At 43.9% G+C, this 26,620-nt stretch overlaps 1 protein-coding gene across 5 annotated transcripts in view; it reads right to left on the reverse strand.

Moving 5' to 3' along the window:
* Window positions 1–26,620, reverse strand: part of ETS1 (ETS proto-oncogene 1, transcription factor) — a 128,204-nt gene that overhangs the window by 38,893 nt on the left and 62,691 nt on the right. For 2 of the 5 annotated variants that reach the window (XM_038005004.2, XM_008021463.3), the window contains exon 1: window positions 24,421–24,817. The exons of 2 other annotated variants lie outside the window; for them this stretch is intronic. In XM_038005004.2, coding sequence (XP_037860932.1) covers window positions 24,421–24,502 — 82 coding nt within the window. In that variant the 5' untranslated portion in view covers window positions 24,503–24,817. One more of the 5 variants, XM_073022235.1, reaches the window with a different exon arrangement.

The raw sequence follows: 26,620 nt of genomic DNA on the forward strand, positions 1-26,620 counted from the left end.
CATCCACCTCCTGCCCCATCCCCCAAAAGGAGTTTTAACACATTATTACCACTGAAGTCCTGAGGATTTGGTGACTCACCAGGCTCACACATGGTTCCAATGAGCCCTTGACCATTACATGGTAGGGAAGCAGGAAAAACAAATGAAAGCAGTTGTAATTCGGCAGCGCCGGAGTTCAGACCTGCCAGACAAAAGGGATTGCAGGCATGTTCCCAAATTCGTTCAGGCACCTGACATGCACAAGCTATTTTTAATCACTGGATTTATTTCTTTCCTACCTCCTCCACCATCCTCCACCTCAGCAAATGTTTCGAAGTCAGAGCAAAACCCAAATCAATTCCAGGTGTTCAGGGAAACCCAGAGAGGCTCTTCCGTTCCAGGATCCAAGCCAGAAAGCAGAACTGCCCCCTGGGTCCTGTAGCTAAATTTTCTCGCTCTTTCCTTAGACTAGTTCAAATCTCCCACCCTAAACATTGGGCAATTGGCCTAAAATAGGAAATACATGAATGAATGTGTCCTGCTGGAAAGGCTTCTAAATATGTGTTTTTCTCTAGCAGCCTGGCAAGTGAAGGTACATAAACCAGGTCTCAAAGCCCCTCAGATGAAGCTCGCTTTCATTCTCTAGGATGCTCTACCCGCCATGCTGTGAGGATTAAGTGGACTGTATGTGAAAATGCCAAAGCTTAAGACATAGTAGGTGCTCAACAAATCATTGGCTACTTGATTATACTGAAAAGCATCTGATAAAATATCGACTTTAAAAAAAAAAGATTTTATTTCCCAATGCTTGCAGAAGCATCAAGAAGGAATCTGGCAATTTTTCCAAGTACAAACAAGCGACTGAGAAAATAAGAAAAACAAATGCAAAAATCAGATTCTGAGATATAAATGGAAATTGACATCCCCTGAAACTGCATTTTTTTTTCTAACAGAATAGACTAATTTCTTACCTATTCTGCATCCTCCAGTCTGCTAAGGGGAAAATACTTCTTGCAACAATCAGCATCTAAAATATGTTTGCCATGACACTTCAGAACTACATGAATCCAATGCACCTAAGATGCCTTTTGGTTGTAAAAATATCCTAAGAGTTCCACCTTAGAATCAATATGGCACAAAGTAAAGGTATAATTTTATGCTGAGAACTCTTTTCTGTGTTTGGAATCTGCCAAAACCCAAGCTGCATTGTAACTGTCATTTATGGGCCTCTAAATTAATGACACTCAAGCAATTTAAAAGGAAGTTTTAGCTATTGAGATTATGATTCCTGTGTACAAAGACCACCTCGATAGGGTACATTAAAGAATCATTTAAGCTTCTTAAATGATCATTTCAAGTCATTTACAAAGTACTTCACATGTTTCAAAGCATTTCCTGCATAGATAATTACACTTGACTCCCACCACATGACACATTTTACAGTTCCTAAATGTCCCAGAACAGTGTGACTTCTTTGTCATGAAAAACACAGAGCCATGGTCTCTACATTACTCAGGAGGAAAGAATGAGTTGGGCCCTTTCTTCTCCACGGCTTTGCAGAGAACCACATTGCATCCTATTGGTTCTTCCCACATCTTACACTTTTGAATGAAGAAAACTCCTGCCCTGCCTTCACTAAAATTCTCATGACAGGATCATAAGGCTTTTGGTACCAACGTGACATGCGATAACCCCACCCAGGAAGACAATGGAGAATATCTGACAACTGCATCTTGCTATAATCCCAGCTTCCACTACTTCTGGTTTACATAACAGCCTTTGAGGCCTCATCCTCTGAGATCTTGCAGATGCTGGTGAATTGGGCTAACCAATTGATTTTAATTTCACTTAACTCCCACCTATAATTATCATTCCTGCTATTTGAATAGAACTATATCTTTTAGAAAGTGTTTTCTTGAATATTCTCATATAATTTTTCAAAACAAGCACATGTAGTATTATCTTTATCATGTAGGTAGGTGAGGAAATCGAAGCTCACAAAGGTTTCTTAGGTGACTTAACGAAGACCGTCAAGCCAGTAAAGTGAGATAACAAGGACTCAATCCCACATCTTCAGACACTAAAGCCAGATGTTTTCTCCCTGCACCTATTCACAGAATTAAAAGCAAACGAGGCAAAAATGATGGGGCATGATAACATTTATTTTTTCATTTTCTCCAACATTTTCATTTACAGAAAAAGCTCTTTGTGGAGCAGGGAGGAACCTCAATCCCTGAGATGCTCTGCTGACAGCAGTCTCCATTGCACATCCTACCCAGAACTGGCCTGGTCAAACCTCTGGTCGGGGCCCACTTGGCACTTGGTCGGGGGGCAAAACAGGCATCGGGAGAGTAGTGCTGAGAATCACCAAGAAGACCAGACTGGGCAAGGTGTACGATGAGGAGTTTTCTCCATGGGCAAAGGAAAAATCTGGGCAAACAAATGGAGTAGAGCCCGTTTATTTAGGCTGGAAGAGGTAAAGTTTTTCTGCACTTTTGAACTGTTTTCTCAAGGCCTGCCTCTCCCTCCCACGCAGGAAACAAACACAGAGACAGGCCTCTGCCAGTGAGGGCTTCAGGCGTTCAAAGCTAGCCCGGGAAGGGCAGAAGGAAGAAAGGCTTTGAGAAAGGAAGGAGGAACGGGGGCTGGGAAGGTGGTGCAGTGGCCATGCGGGTAGCCGCCAAGGGAGAAGGCTGGAGCTGGGTGCAGAGAGAGGAGGAGAGCTGGCCAAGAAGGGAGCAGAGAGGGAAAGAAAGGAGGAAGCAGAGAAAGGGAATATTGGAAAACTGTAAACCAGAATAAAGAAAACAGAATGCAGAGTGGCAATGGCCTGGGAAGAGGCAACAACTGACTCCCAATTAATGATGTTCAGAAAGCACCATTTTTTCATCAATTTTGAAAGGAAATTCTCTCTCAACTTTCTTATTTATTTATACATTATATAAATACATTTTTAAACCAAAAAAGGACCGTTTTTCCAATGGGAAAAAGTCTTGTTTGAGATGAAAGCCAGTCTTCAAAAACTTCTTAGAGGAAGCTGAAACCCCACATGTCTTGGTGCTACAGAAAGAAAAACAAAGTGGACATTCTTCCTGCGTTCTAAGGCTTTTTTATGCAGATGTGTTTTTCTTTTAATAAATAAATCTGGACAGAGAAGGAAAAAGCATACTCATACACATTCACACAGTACAACTGTCTGTTTTCAACCTAGGGAAACCACAATGAAAAATAAGAATATGCAAGTCCATTTTCCCAGTACAGCAGACAAGGATTCTCAATACGGCAGCCACAGGCACTGAAGCAACACAGTATGCGTGCACACCGTCCCAGCTTCCAGATCCATAGAGGATGATGAGTAGTCATCAGGGGCAGGGCAGGACCTGAAAAACGACCACCATACTTCCCCAGAAGTCTTCTCACTTAAGACATTTGGTTGCCCCATTCTTTTTGAGCTATACAATTTCACTTAGAAGCCAAAATGATTATTTCAAAATGATTAGACACAATGAGTTTAAATCTGCCTTCTTAGGAGTTCTATCAATCGGCCCTTGTTCTGCTGTTTGAGAGATCAGCAGCACAAAGCGAATCTGTCCTCCTCTGGCAGCTTTTCCCCTGCTTTCTTCCTCCTATCATCACTTCCATCCATGTTTCCAAACTCCTTGATTGTTTCAACCATTCATGTTGGCATGGTTTTTGGCCACTCCCCTCGCTCCACCTAGAAGCATTCCTCTTAGCCTATGTTCCTGAAGAGCATCATAAGCATTCGTAGGTGAACATCATGCTTCTCAGAAGTTAAATAGGAACAATGAGATGATCATCTTACTCCATAAGCTTTGATTGGTGCAGACTAAGACAACACTGATCTAACAGCCTAACTACAAAAGCCACTCAAAGGACATTGCCAGGACCTCTCCATAGAAACTGATACTGAACCAGTTCTGTACCTATTAACTGAATTTCATTAACTTCACGAGAGGGCTTCATATTTACCCATATTAACTTCATTTTGTTTCAATCCACGTTTCTAAGAACTTTTTTATATCTTGAATCTGTGCTCATCCTATTAGCTGTCACTCTCAGCTTTGCACCATCTGCAATGCACTAAGTGTGCTTTCTGCATCTTTCTCTATTCTAAGCCCCTAATAAAAATGTTGAAAAGGCAACCAGCAAGTACTGATCCCCATAACATAATGTCAAAGGCTGTGCATTACTCTGACACTGACACATTAATCAAGACCCGTTGGGTATAGTTGCTCAACCAGTTACAAATCCTCCTGACTTTACTATCATTAGATCCACATATCTTTGTCTTGACCACAAATATATCATGGAAAGACTCAGACAAAAGCATTACTGGAATCAAAATATGAGGTTACAATATTCAGTTGGTCTACCAGTTGTGGAGCCAGTTCTCCCCTTGAGTTTCTATGCATCAGGCAAGTGCAAAGGTGGCTGATAGTGCAAATGGCTGAGCTGGAATTCAGAACCCTGCACAGTGAGAGAAAAACAGACAGAGAAAGAGGTTGGGGTGGAGAGAGAGAGAGAGAGAGAGAGAGAGTGAGAGAGAGAGAGAGCTGCAGCCACAGCATTGCTTTGCTTCCAGAAACAATGGGCAGTTAGAGAACAATGGCTATAGACAAAGTCTTGGTCTATTTATATCTGCCACTGTTAGTCCCAGACAGGAGGAACTGGAAGTCTGCCCTGTATGCACAGCTCCAACTGGACCCAAGTTGGGAGGAAGATGAGGTCACCAAGAAGGCTGCCTGCTTAGAAATGGGCTTCTTTTTTCCTCGCACAGTTGCTTCTTAGCCTAAAGGTTCTCTTAAGTTTGCTTGCCTTCTGCTAAAATACAGCCACTGCTGAGAAGGGAGAGATGAGAAAAGTAACTGCTGCTCTGCCCAGCCCAAAGCAATTAAGGCCTCTCTTTACAGAGGTTGCAGGAAGGTGGGAATGCCAAGGAAAAAAATAACTAATCGATGGAGGTCAACTCTATGGTTTCTGAAACAACAGTCTGATTAGGTCTGTTAATTATACATGTTTAGGAGCACTATAAAGGAGCTTTTCCCTGGGAAAGTTCCCTCCTCATTTCTTTGGAGACAAATAAAGAGGCCAAGAGCTGAAATTCACAGATATGTGCACATTACATCTCAGGGACAATCTCTTCTTCCCTTTATTTCAGTCCCTTTTTGAGGGTATCTCTATTTTCTGGAATTTCACCTTTTGCTCTAACATGGCTTTGGAGAGATAATCAATTTTAATCTCTCCCAAACTGCATTACTTGTATCCTTAATCCTCCTACAGGCTTACTAAAAAGAGCCACCAGTAGATTAGCCTGTGATAGACACCAAACTGAATATGCGGAGAGCCTGGGCCAGGGAGGAAGGCACCGGGAGGGAGGCACAGCCGTGAGCCCCCGCAGGCATCTCCTCCTGCATGCCTTCATTGTGAGTTTCCACCCACAGCCCTTAGCCTTTAGGTTAATGGGCAACCAACAGTAAGCAACTGCAACCCCTGGATCCTGTCCAACACTATAACCTTAAGAATCCCAAGTGTAAAGCTGGAATCTTCCAGAGGCAAGAAATTCAGGGCTCAACAAAGAGATCCCCTGAGCAGTAACTTCAGATTTCCACTCATGCCTCAAGTTCCTGTCACTAACTTCCCACCTTGTTCCTGGAAAACCAATATGTAAGGAGATAGAAAAATCTAAGTAAGATTTTTTTCCTCTTTTTCCTTTAAATAGCTTAAGATATTTTACTGACAATATCGCAGATAACGTCAACCCATTGGGAGGGAACTAGTAGCAAACACTTAAATGTTTTATAACTTAAAATTTTCAGCCCAGAGCAGGCACATGCTGGATACTGCTAGGGCCAAGGAACCCTAGGAGCCAAGAAATGGTTAAAAGGGATGCGTCATGTTCCTTCCCCAGCCCCACATGCTCTTCATCAACTTCAGAAGTGTGTCAAGATGCTCAGGGTCCAGACCATCTGCAGGGTACTCTCATAAACTTGAACTACTAGGACAACAGATAATGTGCACAAGCCCGTAACAAGCAAACATACTCGTACATCTTTCATGCTATGCAAATGGCGGAGACTGAAATTCAGATGAAGTATTTGACCATCTAAAATATACCAAACTGCGAAGATCTAAGTGGGTGCATAGGTCACCTGACCTGATACGGCACATCATTCAAACACTGCTTCCTTGACTCCTCCCTTATCCCCAGCTCCCAACAGACTAAATATTCCCTTCTTTAAGGGCCCTGCTGAATCATCCCAGTGTAATTCACAAGAGCCACATGGGAACCACATGGTAGGAGTCAGGAGAAGGCAGAGAGACGCACATTCTTACCCTAAAGCAAGGCTGACATCAGAGAAGATGCAGAAATCCCCACCCTGAGAATGTTGGTAAGCACACGAGATGGCCGTCCCTCCGCCTATCACAGGCTCCAACTAATGCCGGCATGCCAGCTAAACACACCAAAAACTGATGGTGCCGCCCCAGCGTGGCACATCTCATGGAATACAGGCCCCACACAGAGCAGTAAATCTAAATGTATGTCCCTAATGAGGAGTCAGAAATCCTGAGACTTCAGGGATTTAGGCAATAATTGTGGGGACCCAGCTCAAGTTTCCTGCACTGAAAAGGAGGGACCTAGAGAAATAAGCTTCAAAGGGAGCAAGCTTACGCTCCCTAAACCATTAGGCTCACTGCTAAACCTATCATCCGAGCCTACCCCAAGGTTTGTGTAGACCTACCTAATCTATAATTTTGGTCTCTATATCTCTTCAGCTTTGGCCTTTTTTATGGCCTGGAGCAATAACTATCAGCCCGAGTCCTCTCCTGATGTGTTCACACATTTCCCTGTCTCTGTCCCTCTATCCTGCCTTCACTCTAGCTATATGATACATAAAGCCTTATTCAGGGCCAAAAAGCAGAAAAGAGGAATTTACAGAATTTGCTATAAAACTTTAACAACTCCTTGGAGGGATGTTCTCTTTCCTGGCAAGCAGACATAGTTATAAAATGAATGAAAAGTGGAGAGAAGGAGGAGCCAAGCTCTGCCACTGGTCAGGGGTCCTAAACTATTTCTGGAATACGGAATTGGAAGAGGCTTTTGGCGTCATCTAGTTCAAACCCTTTCTTTGACTGGTGGGTAAAATGAAGCTCAAGGTGACATCAACTTGCCTTAAGTCACATGGTTACTAATTCTAGAACTCTTGGCTCCCTCTCAGGATCTTTTTTTCCTCTACACCATTGCTGTTTACTTCCAACAGTGGACTGGGAGGGAGAGGCTTTCTCCTATGTCTTCACTATCATCAAGTCCTGGTTCATCATTCTGGATAAACACTACTCCTTCCCAAGTTATTAAGAATCACAGAGGAACGAGGCATCCAAAGATCTAATAAACATGATGGGATTTTATAGACCCATGATGCTATCCATGCCTATTTCAGGTTATAAGTCTAGAATACTAAAGCTCAGACTCTAAGGTGGAAAAGCTTCCTCCTAGCAAACATCCCTGTTGCATAGCAGGGATATTAAGCAAGCAACTTTCAACAGTCAACTCCAATAGCATGACACCATGGTGTCTGATGGCTCTGAAATTTGAGGGTGCTATTCCTGTCAATCCAGAAAGAGTGAAAACTGTAGTTAACTTCGGTGATCTATGGACCTTTACCTAAAAAGCACCGTAAGACAGAGTGCATCATATCATTGAAAGGTTTTATACCACCACCCTTCTAGTGGTATTCCAAATAGGGTCACTGAGCCATGGTGATAGGGTTGAGGGAATACGACAAACCCCACTGACAAAGCCAGAACTTAACATCAGGGGCACTAGCCAGTAAGCTGAATCTGATCTATCTAATTAATGAAGCTATTTGTTGAACCCCAGAAAGGCCATGGCCCGAAGCAACACAAGCAGCTCTAGTTGTGAAGGCAAATGGAGTCGGAAGGCAGAGACCTAAGGGTTCCAGGAAAGATCCACCTCATTGTGATCTCTTCTAGGTCCCACAGATTTTTTTCCTCTCCTTCCCAATGGGCCTCTCTTTAATGGCCCCAAACACCCAGTCTTCAGCATTCTGTTGTTTACTGCTGCCCCAGAGTCTCGCCCACGCGGACCTGAGGCAGACAGCCTCAGACGCCTCTCCCAGTAGCAAGCCCAAGAGGGTGATAAGTCGCCAGGCAGGCCCAATCTCCAGATCAATGGACGAGACCAACCAATGGGTGGCGAGCAGAGAAAAAGTGATCAATGCAAAAGGCGGAGGGAACTGAAGCCACTCTCCATCTGCCTGGGTAGGTAGGAAAGGGAGAGACTGGGATGTGCAGCCCTCATCCGCTGCTAATAAATGGCTTTGCCTCATCAGGAAGCCATTAGGAAATTGCAGCCACCACAGCCCCAAGCTCCCTGGACTGAACTGTCTGCATGCAGCTGGTGAAAGCGCTCATTATCTCTGTCCAGACGACACTAGCTCACTACACAGTGGAGCCTAACCAATGAGCCCTCAGAATAAACCTTGGGCTTAAGTGGTGAGGAAGGAGGGACTGAAAAAGTCCTTTGAGATTGGGGAGATGCAGCACTCCCCCAGGTGTGTGTTCCAAGCTCCAGATCAGGAATACAGGCCCACGTCCTCTCATTCTAGCTGCACAGCATTCTTTCATTCAGAAAGAGCCACTGACTGCTCATGGGCAAGGGGCTTCTTTCGGGGGTGATGAGGACATTCTGGAATTAGACACTGATGACGATTGCACAGCTCTGTGAATGTACTAGAATGCACTGACATGTACACTTTAAGATGGTAAATTTTATGTTGTATCAAGTATATCTCAATTCAAAAAAAAAAAAAAAACAGTAAATTTTAAAGAGACAGAGAGAGAAAGAGCTACTGGCCCAGTGCTATGAGCCCAACAACGAGCACCTTGGTGATGAGCACCATAGATCCCTCAGGTAGAGTTTCCCTCTAGTGGGAGAAGCAAACACCACCTAAGTACACAAGCAATAGCTACATGCTCACAACACACGATGAATGCTGGGATCACGGCTGAAGCGGAAGGTTTTGCAATGCAGACTGAGTGAACTGGCCGGGTCCAGAAGCACTGGCGGAGGGGGTAGGAAGGAGTTGCATGTAAGATGTCCTGGGTGTAGGGCGTGAGGGAGAGAAAGGGGGCAAGCTGTCCAGGATGGCACCCCTGGCAGATGGTGGCATTACTGAAAGGGAAGACGATGAGAGGATGAGCTCTCCCACAGCCACCTCCGCCACCTGGAAATCCTTGTGAGATGGAAGCCCCACGATACTCACTGGGAGACCAGCCGTGGGAGAGGCTGGGCAAGGGCCGTTTCCAGAGGCAGACACCTGGTATCTGCAACTTCTGAGACTACTTATGTGAGGATGAAAGAGAAAGGGCCACAGGTTCTAGAAGACAAACAAAATCCCTCAAGTTCCCTACCCTAAAGATGCTCCCAGAAAAGGCTGCCGAGTGCTCATTTAAAGTGACTTGTGCATCTTCATACTTACATGCTTAAGATTCTCATGGGGAAGAAGTCTCCATCAAACAGGGCTCTTTGCCCCTCCAGTCCCTGGTGGGGGAGACAGAGGAGAAGCTGATAGGGCGGTGGGGTGCGGGAGCAGTGAAGACTCACTGTACAGGAACTGAGGAAGGTGCAGTCACAATACTGTGAAGCCAGGGATCTTTTTGGGGAATTCTTTTCCAAAAGGGATCATGAATTTTGGCCCCTGGAATGCCCCAGAGCACCACTGATTGGTTCCCTGGCCCTGACTCAGATGGGGTTGGGCTCCACCCTCCATGAGTAAATAAATGGAGGGAGGGAGAGGGAAAGGGAGAGGGAGCAGAGTGGGCAGACAGGAACCAGAAGGCCAGGGCTGACTCTGGTTCAGAGAACACACCAGATGAGATTTCAGCGACGGATGGTGTGGCAGAATTCAAGACATAATTCTCTGAGCCTTACACACCACTCCAGTTGGGATCCAGCCCTGCCTTGGCAGCCGGCTCAGCTCTGCTTTATAATATACTGAATTAGTCACTGGATTAGCAAGCACATTTACACACAGTGGCGCACAGCTGTTTAAAGACACAGGATCCCCTTTTCTAGGTGCCAGATTCTGGCTATAAATCAACCACTGCAATCAGCAACCAGCATACCCAGAGGTGCACGGTTCCTGCAGACGTCTTCCTTAGGGGAGGCCTGCTAGAACTGGGATGGCCATTTTCTGGGGACATGAGGGACAGCTGTGGTGAAGAAGGAAAGGTCGGTGGGCTTTTTCTGTCTCGAATCTTATTATCTTCAGGGAGCTGCCAAATGAATTCACTGACCTGGACCTTCCGGCGGCAGCCTGGCTCAGGAAGTGACACCTGAGTGAACAGGAGTTCGAATCCTGCCTGGCTGGATTATCAAGTATAGAGTTTTTCTCTTAAACCTTGAATGGCTAGGTCACCTCCCAGAAAAGAAAGGACTGCAGGGCAAAGAGGACAGTACTTCAGCAATTAAAATAATTTTAAATCCTGATAACGTCAATTCCAAAAAGCTGCTTTGTTGAACTGGCAAGGGCAGTGTCTAAAAATAATGCTTTAGAGTTGGAATCATAACTCAAGCCCTAACTCATGTTTGGTAAAAATGCGTGAGAGGCATTTGAAAATAATTGAACTGGCCACAGGGACGGCTCTGGCCCACTTGGTGATGGAGGTGTCAAGTGGAAAATTTTCTGTAACCAGGTTAACAGTAACCACAGTTTTAACAACCACTGAAGTAATAACAGCGACAGCAGCCATGAACTTTTGTACAGAATTTGGTGACCTACAAGATAATGGTTTATTGAGCCCCTGTGGCAATGAAAAAGTATAAAAGTATTTCACAGGAATTATCTCTAATCCTAACAACAGCCCTGAAAGCTCTTTATTATCATCTCCTTTGTAAGGATCAGAAAGGAAAGGTTTACAGAAGTTAAATAATTTGTCTAAGGAAAAATTAGTAAAGATCAAGCCTGAATTCAAACCCAGGGCTGTCTTACCTCAAAACTCTGCTCTTTCAAAGGACATGGTGCTCCTTCCAGCGAGGAGTATCATTATAACCAACGTAATGAAAGTGAGGCTGTGTGATTCAGGGACTCAATTACTTACTATAAAGCACCCTACATGTAAATCTCTCTCCTTTGTCTTAGAGGGCTCACGCACCCAAAGAGAAACAGAGAGTTTATCTAAACTCTGTGTCGTGAGATCACGGTAACAAGCCTGCGGCATAAATAAATCCACCTGACAAATATAAGAACCAAGAAGCAATTACTAAATAAGGTGAATTTCATTTAGGCTCCTCAAAACAGGAATTTAGAGAAGATTCATAAAGAGATGTGTGAGTAGCTTGTGTAGGCAGAGCCTAGTGTGTATTCTGCACCAGCTTTTGGAAATTCAAGTATTACTTCCTTAGGACTTGCTTGCCCATAAAAACGCTGAAAATATTTTCTTACAAAGCAAGGCAGTTGGGCGCAACTGAAGACTTGCATCATCTTTGCTCATCACTCTCTGCCTGCACCAGGCCACTAGGCGGATATTTTGATCAAAGCCAGGAGAAACCAGCAGTAAGTCACCCAGGGCCCAATCTCATTAAAAAAACTAAATCGCTGTTTGGTTCACCCAGCACCCCAGATCCTTTGGAGACTCTGCAGTCAGCCTGAAATTTCAAAGTTCTTTCATCAGACCATCCATTACAGAAGAGGATGGGTGGAAGGCATGGAAAAGCCACAAAGCTCCCTGCAAGAGAGACCTTCAGAAATCCAGAAATAGATTCCTTATTTTTAAAAATCTCCAGTTGAATCAGAGGTTAACATCGGGTCCACCATGGAGACGCTGATTCATTCTGTGTGTGTGTTTACTTTTCTACAAACGTCCCTCTTGCATCAAGTAGCTTCAAGCCCTAGGCCTGTGCCTCTGAACATCCCCTCCCTGGAGAATTCTCAAGCCAGGGTGGAGATCTCACTTCGTTCCTCAATTGTCCAAGGTGGAAAGTGGGGGCCAAAGCACCAATTCTGTACACAAGTTTAGTAAATTTGGCCAGCCACCTTTCATGAGTCTACTTTGGATTTGAAAATGCACCATGGAAATCATACGAAATGTTTTGTTTTTGTTTTTGTTTCTTACTTTCCCACCACTAACACATCCCAATGGTAGATATGTATAAGTGAAATGAGTGCATTCTTCCTACCCCTGATCATGACAAGCCTGACAGAGAACACATCCCACAGAAAAACGTGCCAAGAATCAAGACCTCTTAGAAGCATGTTAGAAAGTTTTCCCTCCAATGGATTCTGTCTAAGTAGGTAGGCCTTGGTAACTAGAAAGGTCTAAGATTAAATTTATGACTTGAAAACTCTATGGCTTTGGGCAAATTATCTGAACTTAATTCTGGACTCAATTTCTTATCTACAAAATGGGAATTAAGGTATCAACCTCAAAGGGTTGTTTAAAGAATGTGATGATGTATTTCTGTAAAGCACATTGCCAAGTATCTGACACATAGTAGGTACTCTCTAAATATTAGCTTCACTTCTCTCACTCATCCAACTGAACTGCATTATGTAAAGAAAAGCAAGCATCCAGCAGTTTTGAAGAATGTTTGGTTTCCATTAGGAGGCAATGGAGGTGTAAGACTGAACTCTTGATCTTACATGAAATCAAGGATGCATTTCCTGTACACACACACACGACTCACCCTTGGGGAGCTCATATGTATTTAGCATCCCCACTCCGTATCATATCTCCCACTAATTTAATAACACTCCTTGAATCACCAAAGACTCCAGAGTACTTTCTAAATGGGAACTCATTAACTTTCCCACTCTCTCTCAAAGAAAGGCAGCTCACTCACTAGGAGCATCCTTCTTGGAGAAGAATACAAAGATAACACAGACATGTGTCCATATCTGGTGGCTTAAAGTAAAGGCAGACTTGGGTATCCTGATTCTCCCATCAGACAACAGAAGGTAATAAGATGACCACCCTGCCCAGTTAACAGCAGAAAAAAATATTCAAACCAGGCAAAGCTAAGACCAAGGACCCCTTAGGCCTAACCCAAAACTATTGTTACATGGAGGCACCAAGTCATAGTGCTGAACCCCAGTTTGAGGAGGAGACACACTTCGTGACCTCACTGGGATTTGCTTTACAAGATAACATTCTCCTGGCAAGCATTAAAGTTAGTGCCCAGATTCAAAACAGCCAACTTCAAACTATTATCTTCATTCTTGTATAATCAGGTGTACCACCCAACTTCCCATCCCCACCTCCTCTTCCCTAGTAATCCAGAGGTACCCAAGGTCACTACTGGCTACTTAAGGTTTACACCCACTCCCAAGGAAACACCAGCAGCCAAAAGAATACCTCCCAGATGAAAAACCTGTCGTTTGACCTTGGCATGCTCTGGCACCCATAATGACCAAAATAAGGTCTGGCCAGAGGGGCTTACATTTTTTGGTAAGGAACAACACATTGTTTTAGGGAGATCATCTGATATAACTCTGCTAAGCTCTGAGTGTCTATACATGGTGCCACAGCAAATACCCTATGTCCCAAATGGAAACTAGCAGGGTGAAAAAATTGTTCATCTAAGATGATATTAATTTCTGTATGCCTCCTTGGTACAGTTCTTTTCCATAACATGCAGCTTAAGATTCAATGATTTTTTCATTTTTTTTTTCCTGAAGCATTCTTCCAGTTACCTGAAGCTCTCACTGATTAAAAATAGACCTCCTTCACTAAAAGGGGTAAACTGAGGCACAGAAGAACAAAGCAATGTGCCTTATAGTTCAGAATAGGTAAACAAAAAATGGACCTCTATTCTTTTCAAATCTCTTTAGATCAAAAGAAAAAAAATTGTATCTCTCAAAGTCCAAAGTCAACCTTCTCCAAAGGGAAACTGCATGTCTGTCTAGTAACCTATGGGATCATTCACATTTTTTTTTCCTTGAGAAGGAACTAACTTGCCAGCCTACCAACAATTTTGCCAGTGCCTTGGCATCATGCATATCTGCACAAACTTTCCAGAGCCTATGCCATAGTGATCTGTTCAACCTGCTCAAAGCTCAGTAATCCTAGTTACTTGTGCATAGTGACCAGTGCTACCTGCTCAAAGCTTAATAATCAGTCAGCTATGTGGGACTTGTTACAGATACATAAAGTATGTGGGTGAAATCTACCTCCACCAAAAGAGAAGAAAATGCCTTGTTGACACTTTGATCTCAAGCTAACATTTATTATTAACATTATTATTATATTTAAGTGAATGTACTAGATACTCATCTAATCAAAGAAATACATGTGGCTGAACTCAAATGTCAGGGGATTTGGAGAAACTGACTGGAGCTTCACGTTCTAACTCTCTGCTTATTTGCCCTGGAACCTTGGGAGGGTAACTTGGCATCCGTGCACTGCACTTTCCTTATTTGTAAAATATTGGTAGCTCTAAGGATTACCATGAGCTCAAATGTGGTGAAGTCACATGGCAAACTGTAAAATGCTACCAGATATAGCCAAGTAATTAAGATGAACTAGCAAACAATATGCACAAACAGACCTTAGTATTTCTCCCAAATTCCACAAACACCCAAATATTTCTGAGAATTCTGAAAACAACAGACATGGAAATTTCAAGTTAGCTACAGCTGGGTTTGAATCTAAACTCCTCCATTCAGCAGCTTTGCAACCTTGGGCAAGTCGTTTAATCTTGGTTGCTTCATCTATGAAATGGCAATAATAATGCTTCACTATTGGGGCAAAATAATGAGGATACTGGCACAACGTTCGCACCCAATAACTATTAGAAAATAAACAGAACAGGAGGAAAAAAGAAAAGATGGGTGAGGATGAGAAATGCTTAACACAAGCACCAGTAGATAAACTCGACACTGTCATCAATGATCATTTTCTTTGTTTTTCCCCAATAACTGGCAGGCTGAACTTAGGTCCCTGCTTTGGAAAGAGAAGGGTAACTGTGACAGACCTTTCTCAAAATGTAGAAATAACATCAATCAGATGAGACTTCAGATAACACCCATGTGCGGGCACCGCTCTTGCACCGCCGCCACACCCCAGTGTACATTTGTAGCTTCCGGGGTGGCTGGGGAAGCCAAGGCAGGTGGTTTCTTGTCCGCCTCCAGCTCTGCCAAGCAGCCTGTGCCCACTGCAGGGTCAGCCTGTGGCCACCCAGACACCATTCTGTGGGCACCCAAAGCACGCAGGCCTGGCCCTTCCCTCTGGGCAAACAGCAGGCCGGGGCCCTGACTCACTGGGTCTGTCAGGAGAGGCGCTGCCATGGCTAACAGCAGAATGCATTGCCCAGGCAGGAGGGACTGTTTCTGACCAGAGCAGTCTATCAAGAAGACACAGATTGGATGAAAGAAGCTCATCACTCAGCCCACAGGCTCAGCCCTGCAGAAGCAGCTGGACAGGCTGCTTCACCTACTGAACCCTGGACTTACATCTCCCTCCTCCAGGTGAGAACCCGCACTGGAGCTGCCTTCAGCTGCAACTGCAGGAAGGGCTCATGGAAAAGGGAAGCTGAAAGGAAGACCACGAGGAAGGCATGACTCTTGGTTCAGTGCTACCTGAGACAACATGCCTCCATTTCCCCAATGGTGAGCTAGGGTGGCAACACTTTCTAACATCTCTGTTTCTCTGTGAAAGTAGCCCTTTACCAAAGCACCCAAAATTCCTCAATGATTAAGTTGTTATTAACAGAATTTGGGGATTAGGATGTAAGTCCCCATGTTGCCTACCTCTTGAATGGCAGTCTACGCGCCCTCCAAGCCTTGGCTGTTTTAAATGTTACCTAAAGTCATAGGATATCAGTGTTAGGAGAAATCTAACAGGTCATCATTGCAATGAATTTATTTGACTGATGAAGAAAATGAGGTGCATAAAAATGCAATAACTTGCCTAAGGTCACACAGACAGACACCGATGCAGAGTTGTGACTGGAGACCAACATTCCCGGCTCTCCAGCCCACATTCTCCCCACAGAGTGGACACTGTTTATTTCATAGACAGTATTTATTCCTACTGGTAAGGAACAAATATGATAATCTGTGATTCTTCATTGCATTCTGTGCATTTATTTCATATCTTAATGATGTCAGACAACTGGTGCATAAGGCATGGAATTAACTTAAATTTTTGGCCAAAGATATCAAATAGGAAAAATGTGTAGGTACTAGAAGTATAAAAGTCAGTTACATGGAAACTCTTCCACTGAAAATTTCCTGTGATAAGTTTCCTAAAGGGTATTTCAAAATCAGACTTGGGCGGGGGCAGTGGTTCATGCCTGTAATCCCAACACTTGAGGAGGCCAAGGTGGAAAAATTGTTTGAGGCCAGGAGTTTAAGACCAGCCTGGGCAACATAGTGGGACCTCATTTCTACAAAAAATTAAAAGAAAATCAGACTCAACAACACATTCTTAGTTTGAACATGAATGATATTAATGCATCACCCAATTCTAAATGTATCACACAACTCTAATTGCACACAAAAAAAGTCATTCATAGAGAACAGGTATAATACCTGACACATAGTGGGAGACCCTAAATACTTCAAAAAACCCCTATCTACAAACTCTCACCAGGCTTAGAAGATGCCTGTGCCTGACTGAGGTTATTTTCCATTTGTACCTTGAAAATACGTACCTGATCAATTTTGTCATCTTCTCTGAGGTTTAACGCTTATTCTGATAAACTGATACAGAGGTTTTAACAACAGTATGAGTGGGAGGGAAAGTAACCAAAAAAAAAAAAAATTACCTATCTCATAAGCTTACCCAATAACTCTATTCTGCCCTTAAATATCCCTACTTTCAAAGGCAAAATTCATCCTGAGGTTCAAAACGCTGTTTGGGTCCTGGCCTCCTACTTCCTTCCTTCATCCCTTTCTACAAGTAAATTTTTTTCCTTCATGTTTATCTAAGCATCTCTTTCATTCCAAACTTGCAGCACTCTTCCCACGCTGCTCTCTATATGGAAAATAATCCTTTCCCTGTTCTTACACCTCCTTCAAATGCTTCAGAAGTGCCCCTGTTTCCCATGAAGCTGACCTATGAAACTAACTTACCACTGTTGCAAGAGAGAGCTTAACAGACACAGAAAATACAAACAATCATTGATCCACACATATTTTCATAAATGTAAACACTGGTCCTCCAGAATTTTTTGCCATGGAAGCACCTGGAACCCAGGGAAGACTTCATCTGAGTTGTCCTGACCACCCATCTACCCATGAGGGTTAAAGCATTCAGAAATGACCACAGGCAAGGAGTAGACACAACAGACCCAAAACTGTCCATGGGACCACCTGAGCCTGAAATTCCTAACCAGGTGTAATGTTTGGCCCAGATGGAGGCTTTTCCAAAAATCTATGTAATATCACTTAAAGTTGTTCATTTTTAGTTTTACAATTTCCTTTCATTCCTTCTTTCATACTTTCTTACTCTTTTCCTGTCCTCATTCTTATTCTTGTCTTTTTTTAATTCAAAAAGAATTTTGCAATTGAATCCACCATTGCCTTCCTCCCCTTCTAAAGAATTGAGGGCTTGTTTTTTATTTTTGCTTTTGTTTTTGCCCACTTTAATGGTACAAAAAGAAAACACAACTTTTTTTTGCCCCTTTTTAGCCCAAAGTAAAATTTCTCATGTTCAATAAACATTTAAACAAAACAAAATAAAAATCGTAATTGTCTTCACTTGTGTAATGAAGACAGGTCCCTCTACTTCAAAGTTCATTTTATCTCTCTGTCACACACACACACACACACACACACACACACACGCTACATGCAGAGTTTACAGTTTCTCCACAGAACCTTGCAAAGCAAAAATCAATGGCTTATCACAGCTACCCAAAGCTACCAAGAGGTTTCGAATGCTTGAAGTGAACTTGTTTGAGATTGATTTGGGTTTCTCAGATGCTGAGAAACAAATTTAAAATATAATTCATGGTTGGGGGAAAAACATACTAAACTTAAAGGGCTTCAAACTCTTAATCGTGCCCTATTAGCTTACTTAGATGGTCTAAACCCTAAAATTAGCAATTGAGAGAAGATATTCTAGAAAGTACGATTGACCAAATTTAGTGTCTAACGCGGGTGACCCTCATCTGTGGGGAGAGCCCCAGTTAATGTCTGTCATTCTGATGTAATTATTAATAGTGCCCCTCTACATTCTCAAAGGTATCCCAGCTTGGGTGGTAAATTATATGGTTTCCCTGTCTCTACACCATTATGATATGAAGTCCAACAGCCTTAACATTTCTAATGCTACTTTGGGTCTAAAAGCACTATCTGGGTCAATATTTTACAACTCTTAGAGACAGTACTAAATGCTACAAGAAAGAACAATTGAGAAAAGTGGAAGGGGCAGTAATAAGCCACATTTGAAGTGTCAAGTGACAGGCTTGCACCCAAGCAGTAGACACTGGAAAGCACCTGGGAAATATGACAGAGTTGGCCAAGTGATCAATAAAATATTTACGGCTTGAATAGCAATATTTTGAGCATGTCTGTAAGCATGGCTCTCTGCCAATGAAACCAGACCTACCACAATCCACCCTACAGACCTATGTCTTTCTGTGTCTGCATGGAGATTATAAACTATACAATGAGAAGGAAAAGGGGATGCAGATAGGCTAAGGCTTCAGAAAAGCAGCCAAGTAGAAATAGCCTGTTTATGCAATTTGGAAAACATCCACTGAAGTTTTGAAAAAGATATCATCAACTCAACAGAAAAAAAGAAAAAAATAGCAGAAAGTAGCTACAGACACATGACAAGTAAAAATGATAGATTTGGGAATACCCGTGACATTCCTAACCCTGAGTTAAGAACAGCTTAACAGCTGTGAGCGAAGGATAGACCTAGAACACTGCAAACATAGAGGCAAATGCTATTCGAGGTTCCCCGTGAGCAGGAAAACGGAGCCAAGGTTTTCATTAAGGAGCAGCTAAATAAAAACATGGAGATGATGTTCACACACAAATTCCTCTCTGCGGTGACAGTGCGGGCCCAAGCATACTAACTATTCGGGAAAATGCTCTCCATAATGCAGTAATAAAGAAACCAATGCCTTAACCTTAGACAAGCGGCAGGGGAGTGTGCCTGTCTGCGAGCCATGGGCTGGGACAGCTGGCAGGCCTGTGGGTAGACACCTGGGGCTGTCCTTCCTTCCTTGTGCCAGGACAACTCCAGACCATGTGCCCTGACACATGGAACGGGCTTTTTTAAAAAACTAAATTTTAGGGGGGGAAACAAAATTTATTTGAGGCACAGGCAGCAAACGCAGCTGCCTATGGGCCTCTCTGCAAGCAGGAAAATTAAATTTTAACTGCCTGAAGACAAGGAACTAGTTTGCCAAGCTATGTCTCATCATTCTGCTTATGAGAGATTCAATGCACAGCAACATCAATGATGGAGGAGATGAAATGGGCAGAATCTGGAGGCTCAGTGAAGGACTGACCTTGGAGATTAACATAATCACCTTCCCACCTGGGAGGGAGCCAAGGCCATCTGGAAGACGTTGCAAAAACGAGAACCCTGGTTCGCTGCCTCTCATTCTGAGGTAAGCATTGCTGGAACTTTTAAACATCTTTCTAAAGCAACACATCTGGACTGCCAGGCCTTGGGACAGCCCACAGGATGGACCCTTTCCCCGAGCCATACGAAGCACTGGGCTAACAATGGGGCCACCTGATCCAGCTCAGGGGGGTCTTGCAGGGATACCAGGGAGCCACTGTACCTCCTGAACCCCCAAAGCACCGACCAGCATTGCCTTCTCACGTGCCCATGTTCTAATTTCCAGAGTTTTTGAGAATAACTCAAAATTTTAGGTATCAAATGCCTATAACGTCTCATCAGTTTCTAAATTTCTAGAGTGTGGCCTTAGGCCAAGAATGCATCTCTGAGAATCTCATTTTCCTCATCTGAAAAATGGAGAAAATAATATTTCCACCACACCTCAGAGTAAGTGTGAAGCATAAAAGTACTCTTTTATCTGACTGTGCCCAGCACACAGTGCAGGCTCGATGTGTGCTTCAGAAATATCCCAACAACTTTTGAATGACAAGAACCTACTACCTTCAATGCAAGCTCATGGAATTCCACCATAGCCGTGGATTATTCATTACACAAACCAGAGAGACAACTGTAATGATACTGTCACTGTAGCCATTGTAGAGTTATCCGCTGTATTCTGAAACAGGGAGACTCTCCCGAAAAATCCTGACCCACACTAACCAGCTCTCAGTTTTGCAGAGATTTGATGGACCCCAGAGTGACCTGGGCTCTGGGAGGTTGACCACGGGCTGGTTTGTCTCCTAGAGGGAAGCGATGTTCCTACAGGGTGGTCTGGCCTCTTTAAGAGAAAAAAAAAAAAAGTTACACAGACAAAAAAACAGCAACACAAACCAACCAAAAATGCCAGGAATGCAAGCTCTGCCAACCAAATAAATAAATAAAATAGGAGATGCTTTATAATAACTGGACATGATGCATTTCTCAGTCCTGCATAATTGAAAAGTTGACTTTTCCATCAACCCTGCAAATGTTCCCCTTGCCTCTAGACTTGGTAGCCTCCCTGCTTTGAGGTAACAATGACAATATCCATCACCCAAAGTAACTGGCAAACCCCTATGCCTCTGTGAGAGTTTGGACTCCAAGACACTCTCTGAAAGTTACCTCTCACTCTTTGCTCCCTGGAGAACAGAATGAAGTTTCACGGGCATGAGATCTCAGCCAAGCAGGTGAAAAGGCCCTCCTTAACTTTACTCTTCATTCCCTCTCAAATAATAGATTATCAGGAGGTACATAACACAGCCACCTTATCTCCTAACAAACATTCAAGGGCCTCTGAAAATTCTACACCGATCAGGATCATTTTTTGTTGACTTGTTTTGTAGTCAACTGTTAAATAGGATTTATTATGGATCAGGCACTGTTTTAAGATTTTGCACATATTCATAGATTTAATCCTCATATTCATCCTATGAAGTAGAATGATTACACTCATTTTATAGAGGCAGAAGCTGGAGCACAGAGAGAGTAAGTCATTTGTCCCAAGTCACACAGCTACTAAGTGGCGAGCTGAGATTCAAATCCAGACAGGCAGGCTCCAGAGTCTCTGCTCTGAACCGCGGGGCTCTTTAGTCACTAATGGAGTATGGTCGGCGGGGATCTGGGAGCACAGTGAGCGAGTGATCTAATAGACTGGGCAGCTCTGCCCTTCTTTCTTGTCTACACTGATGAAGAAACAAAGACCGACCAAGCTGAGCAAGGACAAAGCTTATTCCTATCTCTAAGTATAATGCATGTTCCCGATGGATGTACACCCTCTGCTGAGGGCGGGTGGGGCCAGAGGCTGATCCTTTTATTCTTATAAAACAGCAAGTATCCAGGATTAGAGCTCCTGCTCTTATCTGGACATTAAGCTCACCTCACCAAGAAGGTAGAGCAGAGTGCTGAAGGAAAGGAAAAATTAAGTGCCTTGGGAATGTGTTGGCTTTGGCACCTGGTCCCTTCGCAGCAGGCTCCACCGGGAGAGAACCAGGAGTGAACCCAATGGCTATGTTTGTTTTTAAGCTATTTACGATCCTTGCAATCACACTGTTGCCATCAAACAGCATATCCCACCTTACTCTTACACTTGCAAGGAAAAGTCAATTCTAATGTTATTTCAGAGTATACGTTAATTTAGTACTTAACATTGTCAAACTCCTGTGAAGTCTCAAAATAGAATAAAAGTACATAAAGGTTGTTGGTCAGGTCCTAGCCAGGAAGACAAATAATCCAGGTCTTGTGGCTCCTGTTTGGACACCCCACTTCCTTACTGCCTCTCTCTGGAACTCATGAATTTGGGATGGGGTGGGGAGAAAATTCTGGTTTAATCATTTAAGCCAGATAAGATCCCACACTAGCTGTCTCCAAGCACAAGAAACTAAGCAACCCAAAGAAATCATTCTGACAAATATTTAAGTCACAGCTGTGGATAAAAAGCTATGCTGTGAGAAGTTCAACTTTAAACACATGTTCTATATGGTCTGATGGGTAAGGCAAATCTGCAGTTAGCCAATGTCTTGTCCTTCCACTAACAAAAGCAGACAGCCCTGGCCAGAAACACTGTTTCTCCCAACCTTGCTTTGCACCTGCAAGTTAAGTCTCAGTCGAGATTTCTTTGCTGAGCTTTTGGAAGGTATCTTGCAACATTATTCAAAGCAATATACACTGCGAAGTTAGAAACATAAATTGATTGTACTTCAGCCACTGGCTCACTACATAGTTTTATGTCAATTATTTACCTTTTCTGTGACTCTATTTTCCTCTCTGAGGTGTGGGTATAATGTCCACATACAAGCAACTAAAGGTCCAGCAAAAAAAAAGTTGATTATAGTCTACATATTTTTTCAAGTTTTTGTCTTTATTTTTTCCAAGATAATAAATATTGGTGCTAGAAATCAAACCTCTTTACAATGAATGGCAGGAGACTGCCCAATTTCTTTGGCCAGTTGAAATTTTATTGTATTGAAGGTCATATATAAAAGATGACCAGTGGCTTGGAAATCTTTTTTGAAAAAGAAAGTCATTGCAAGTAGGCTTATTACAATGGACTTTGACTGTAGCGTTAGGCTTTATTGTCCCCATTTTACAGAAGAGAAAGCTAAAGAAAGTTACTCGTCCAGAGTTTATTTTTAATCAATAACTGAAATGAGGGCACCATATACATTGTCGCTAATATTTAATATTAAATTATCAAAAAAACTGCTTCGGCTGTTCACTGTGATCTGAAACATGTGTTGCCAAGGGTTCTTTTCATTCCCAGAATGAAAAATCCCTTGTAGGTATGTGGACTGACATATCGACACGATATTTCCCAGATGACCAAATCTGTCTCTTCCCCCATAAACACCCATAACAACACATATAAACAAGTCGTTCTTAAGGAAAGGACCTATTAGTTGAGTTTATATCTTTGTTGTGAACTATCCTTTCACTTCTATATATGGTTTGAATCAACTGTGACAAATAGAACTCGTTCCAGCTTCCTCGAACCCCCAAACACAACCATCACAGAAACATCAATTCTGAATTGTAGGCCTAAATGCCTTAAATGCCTCCATGGTTCCAGGTGCGCTCTCGGCATTGCTCCCACCACCATCCTTGCGAGGAAACACAATCTCAGCCTTCTGTGCACAGCAGTCCTGGAGCTGAATGTCAGGGGGCCCAGGGTGAGGGGACATGACTTACATGTCTTTATTAATATTTCTGAAGGACCTCAGAATGACAAAACATCAGTTTGGTTGTGTTGAAAGTTTAAGCAGAGTAAGAAAGGGTTAAAGTAAGCAATAAATTATGGCAGAGGCAAAGAAGTGTTAACCACAGGGCGCAGCAACTAAACTTACTGATAATCAGATACAACAGAGGAGCCTGTTCTTACAATTAATTATTTTCCAGGGTGCACTGCCTTCTCCCTATATCTTTCTATATACTTTCACCTCCAAAATCACTCATCTCCAAGGATAGCTGGCAGTGCCTTATCCTAAAAGAAAGCATCTTTCCCTCTCAAACTACATTTGTTTCAGAAATTCTGTAAGGCCAGACTCTCTTAAGTTGCTTAGCAATATTTGTGTCAAAGACAAAAATAAATAAATAAATACTTCCTATCCTTCTCTTCTTCAAATGCATATAAATGAAAGAGGTGGACAACACCATGTACCAAAGACACAAAGTCACATTTGGGTGTTGGATGCTTTCTTTCCAATGGACCTTTGGTACCAGAAGAAAAATTTACGGCAGATAAGAAACATGGGTAAAGTAAGTAACCTACAAGAATAGGGTCGGAAGTTTCTCAAAGTTAAGACGATAATTTCAATTCTCCTCCGGTCTCCTCACCCTCAACCCAGAAAAAGAGGGGCAAGGCATGTGACAGGGACGCTTGGGGAGGCAAGAGCTCATTTGAAAATGTGCCTGAAGGCCAACCCGTTAGACTGCCAGGGGCCCTCCACCCAGCCTCAGTTCTATCGGGGACGTGGAGTCAGGGGATGATGTCCTCTGAGGCAGCGTCCATCTCCCCTTAACATTAAGGAATAAGGCCAGAGGGTTCTCGCTCATTTGGGAATACAAGAAAAGCAGGAATGGGGTACTGGAAATTCTATAAGCTTTTCCCCACCACTCACAAAAACACAGCTGTGAAAATAAATACCACCCCCAAAACCAAGGGTCTAGGGCCACCAACAGTCCTCCTCCTCCTGCTCCTCGTCCTCCTAATCCAGCTGCCAACAGCATCCCCCGCTCCTGAAGAAATGCACCGCCCAGAAGGGAACGGCGAAAGGGGGAAGAAGTTCAGGGGACCCCGGCCTCTGGCCGAGAGCTTGGGTGGGGGCCTCGGCCGTCGCCACTCACCCGGGGAAGGGAAAAGCTCCAGATCGACTTTTTCCGTCTTGATGATGGTGAGAGTCGGCTTGAGATCGACGGCCGCCTTCATGGTGCCAGGAGTGGGGGACAGACGGGATGGTTGCAAGTTTGCAGTTACTGTTGTTTTTCTTTTTAATGAGGATTAGTAACAGGGGGAAGGGGACGGGGGAAATCCGACTTTCTTCCCTAAAATCTCAAATTCCCGCTGCCTTTCTCTCCCCCGCGCCCGGACGGTGCGCGCCCGGCACTCCAGGGGAAGTTGGCACTTTGCGGCGAAGTGAGCGCGCTCGGGTCCCAGCCTCGCCCGCGCCGCGCCCGCTCCTCCTGCCCGGCCCTCGCCCGCTCTCCTCTCCGCCGGCGGCTGCCTCGCTCGCTCTCGATCTCCCGGCCGCTCTCCCTCCCTCTCGCCCTCCCGCGCTCTCCCCTCCTCCTTAGGGCGTTTCTCGCGGTGCCGCGTCTCGGCCGCTGGGTCCGCGCGCCCCGGGCCCGGCGATGTCCGCTGGGGGGAGCGAGGGGCGGGGCGTAGGGGCAGGGCGGGGCATCGGGGGCGGGGCCGAGCTCCGCGGGCAATCGCCGCCCGCGGCCCAAAGCGAAAGGAAGGGCGGGCGAGCGCGGGGCCGGGCCGCGGCCGCGGAGGAGCAGTGCCCGGAGCCCGGGGCCGCGGAGCCCAGGCAGGGGCGGGAAGGGCCGGGAGCGGGTGGGCAGGCTGGGCGCACAGGCCGCCTCCACCGTTTCGGGAAAGTCCGTCTGATTCTCCACGCATTCTTGAGGGCTTGGTCACCCGCTCCCGCCCCCTCCCTGTAGCAGCATAGTTTTCCAAGTGCGTGTACATCATTCATTCACAAAGACTGACACACAGGACGTGAGGCATGTGGATGAAGGCGAGCGTGCGGGCAGGCGCAGGGGATTCGTGAGCCCGTGTCCTCAAAGGGCTTTAGGAATATTGGACTCCAGCCGGGTCTTGAGTCAGGGCGTGTGTTTCTGGAGGAGGCTTCGGTTTTTCAGAGCCCACCCATGTAATGCTCCTGCGTTGGAGGAGCATCCAGAACGGGACCCCAAACTAGAACCCAGCCATGAGCTTCCGTAAGCTTCCAATTTACGTCCAGCAGTGGTTGGGTTGAAGGGGAAGTTATGATGTATTTCTAATTATTCTGTCCCTCTAATTATGTCACCATTGGCCAAAGCTTTGTCTTTTCTTTCAGAGACTCTCTTCTTTTAGATAAAACTAATAACCCTCCCACGACCGCCACCAAAAAAGTGATGCAGAGGCTCTGTGGTTTTGAATTTCTGGAGTACATCATTGGCAGCCATGACAGAATCACAATGCACAGTTTCTGTTCCATTTGGGAACTCCCAGCGCTTGAGATAAAACAAAATGAACCCGAATAATTTATGGTTTGCCACTAATACATTGGTTGTGATAAATAGAGATAATTTGTCCTAATTAACAAATCAACTAGTATATGTATATCTAAATACATAGCTAGAACCAAGTATTGAGCTCCATCTTTGATTAACAAAAAGATTTAACATAAATCTTCCTGAGCAATCTCAGAGAAAGCTATTTTTAATGTTTCCTGATTTCTAAGCACATTTGAACTCCCAACATTTGACTGCAACTGTAACCTCTGCCTCTGGTAAGTTTTAACACACATGCTTACCTTCATCTAAACCCAGTTTTGTGCCCTTGAAGCCTTAGTAATTTGCAGGTTTCCTACAGCAAATCGGGGAGGAAGCCAGGAACAGAAATATATCTGACTCCTGGTCTAAACTCCAGATTAAGTCCCTCCTTAGTGACCAGAGGAAAATATTTGTATGTGATAGTCCTAATTTTTGAAAGAACAAAGACTGTTGCAATCCAGCTGTGTTTCCAAAAGGTATGAGAAAACAATGCTGGCCTCCAGATGACAAGAACAGACACTTCTGGTCCTGGGAAAAGCCTAGGGAAACAGCTGATGAATGAATTGTACATTTACACGTCCAAATGAACCACAAAAAAAAAAAAAGGTTCTTGAATCAATCCTGCCTTACTCACTATGAATTCATCAGGAGAAGAAATGAACAAATCTAGAGTTGTTTTGGGGAATTTTGTTTTGTTGATGTTGTATTAAGAAAATGTTGGCATTTTTTAATCCAAGTGTGAGTACTTCTCTATTTTCAAATGCAGATTCCTCGGAGCAACGCCTTT

The sequence above is a fragment of the Chlorocebus sabaeus genome, chromosome 1 (assembly GCF_047675955.1).
Source record: "Chlorocebus sabaeus isolate Y175 chromosome 1, mChlSab1.0.hap1, whole genome shotgun sequence".
NCBI lineage: Eukaryota > Metazoa > Chordata > Mammalia > Primates > Cercopithecidae > Chlorocebus > Chlorocebus sabaeus.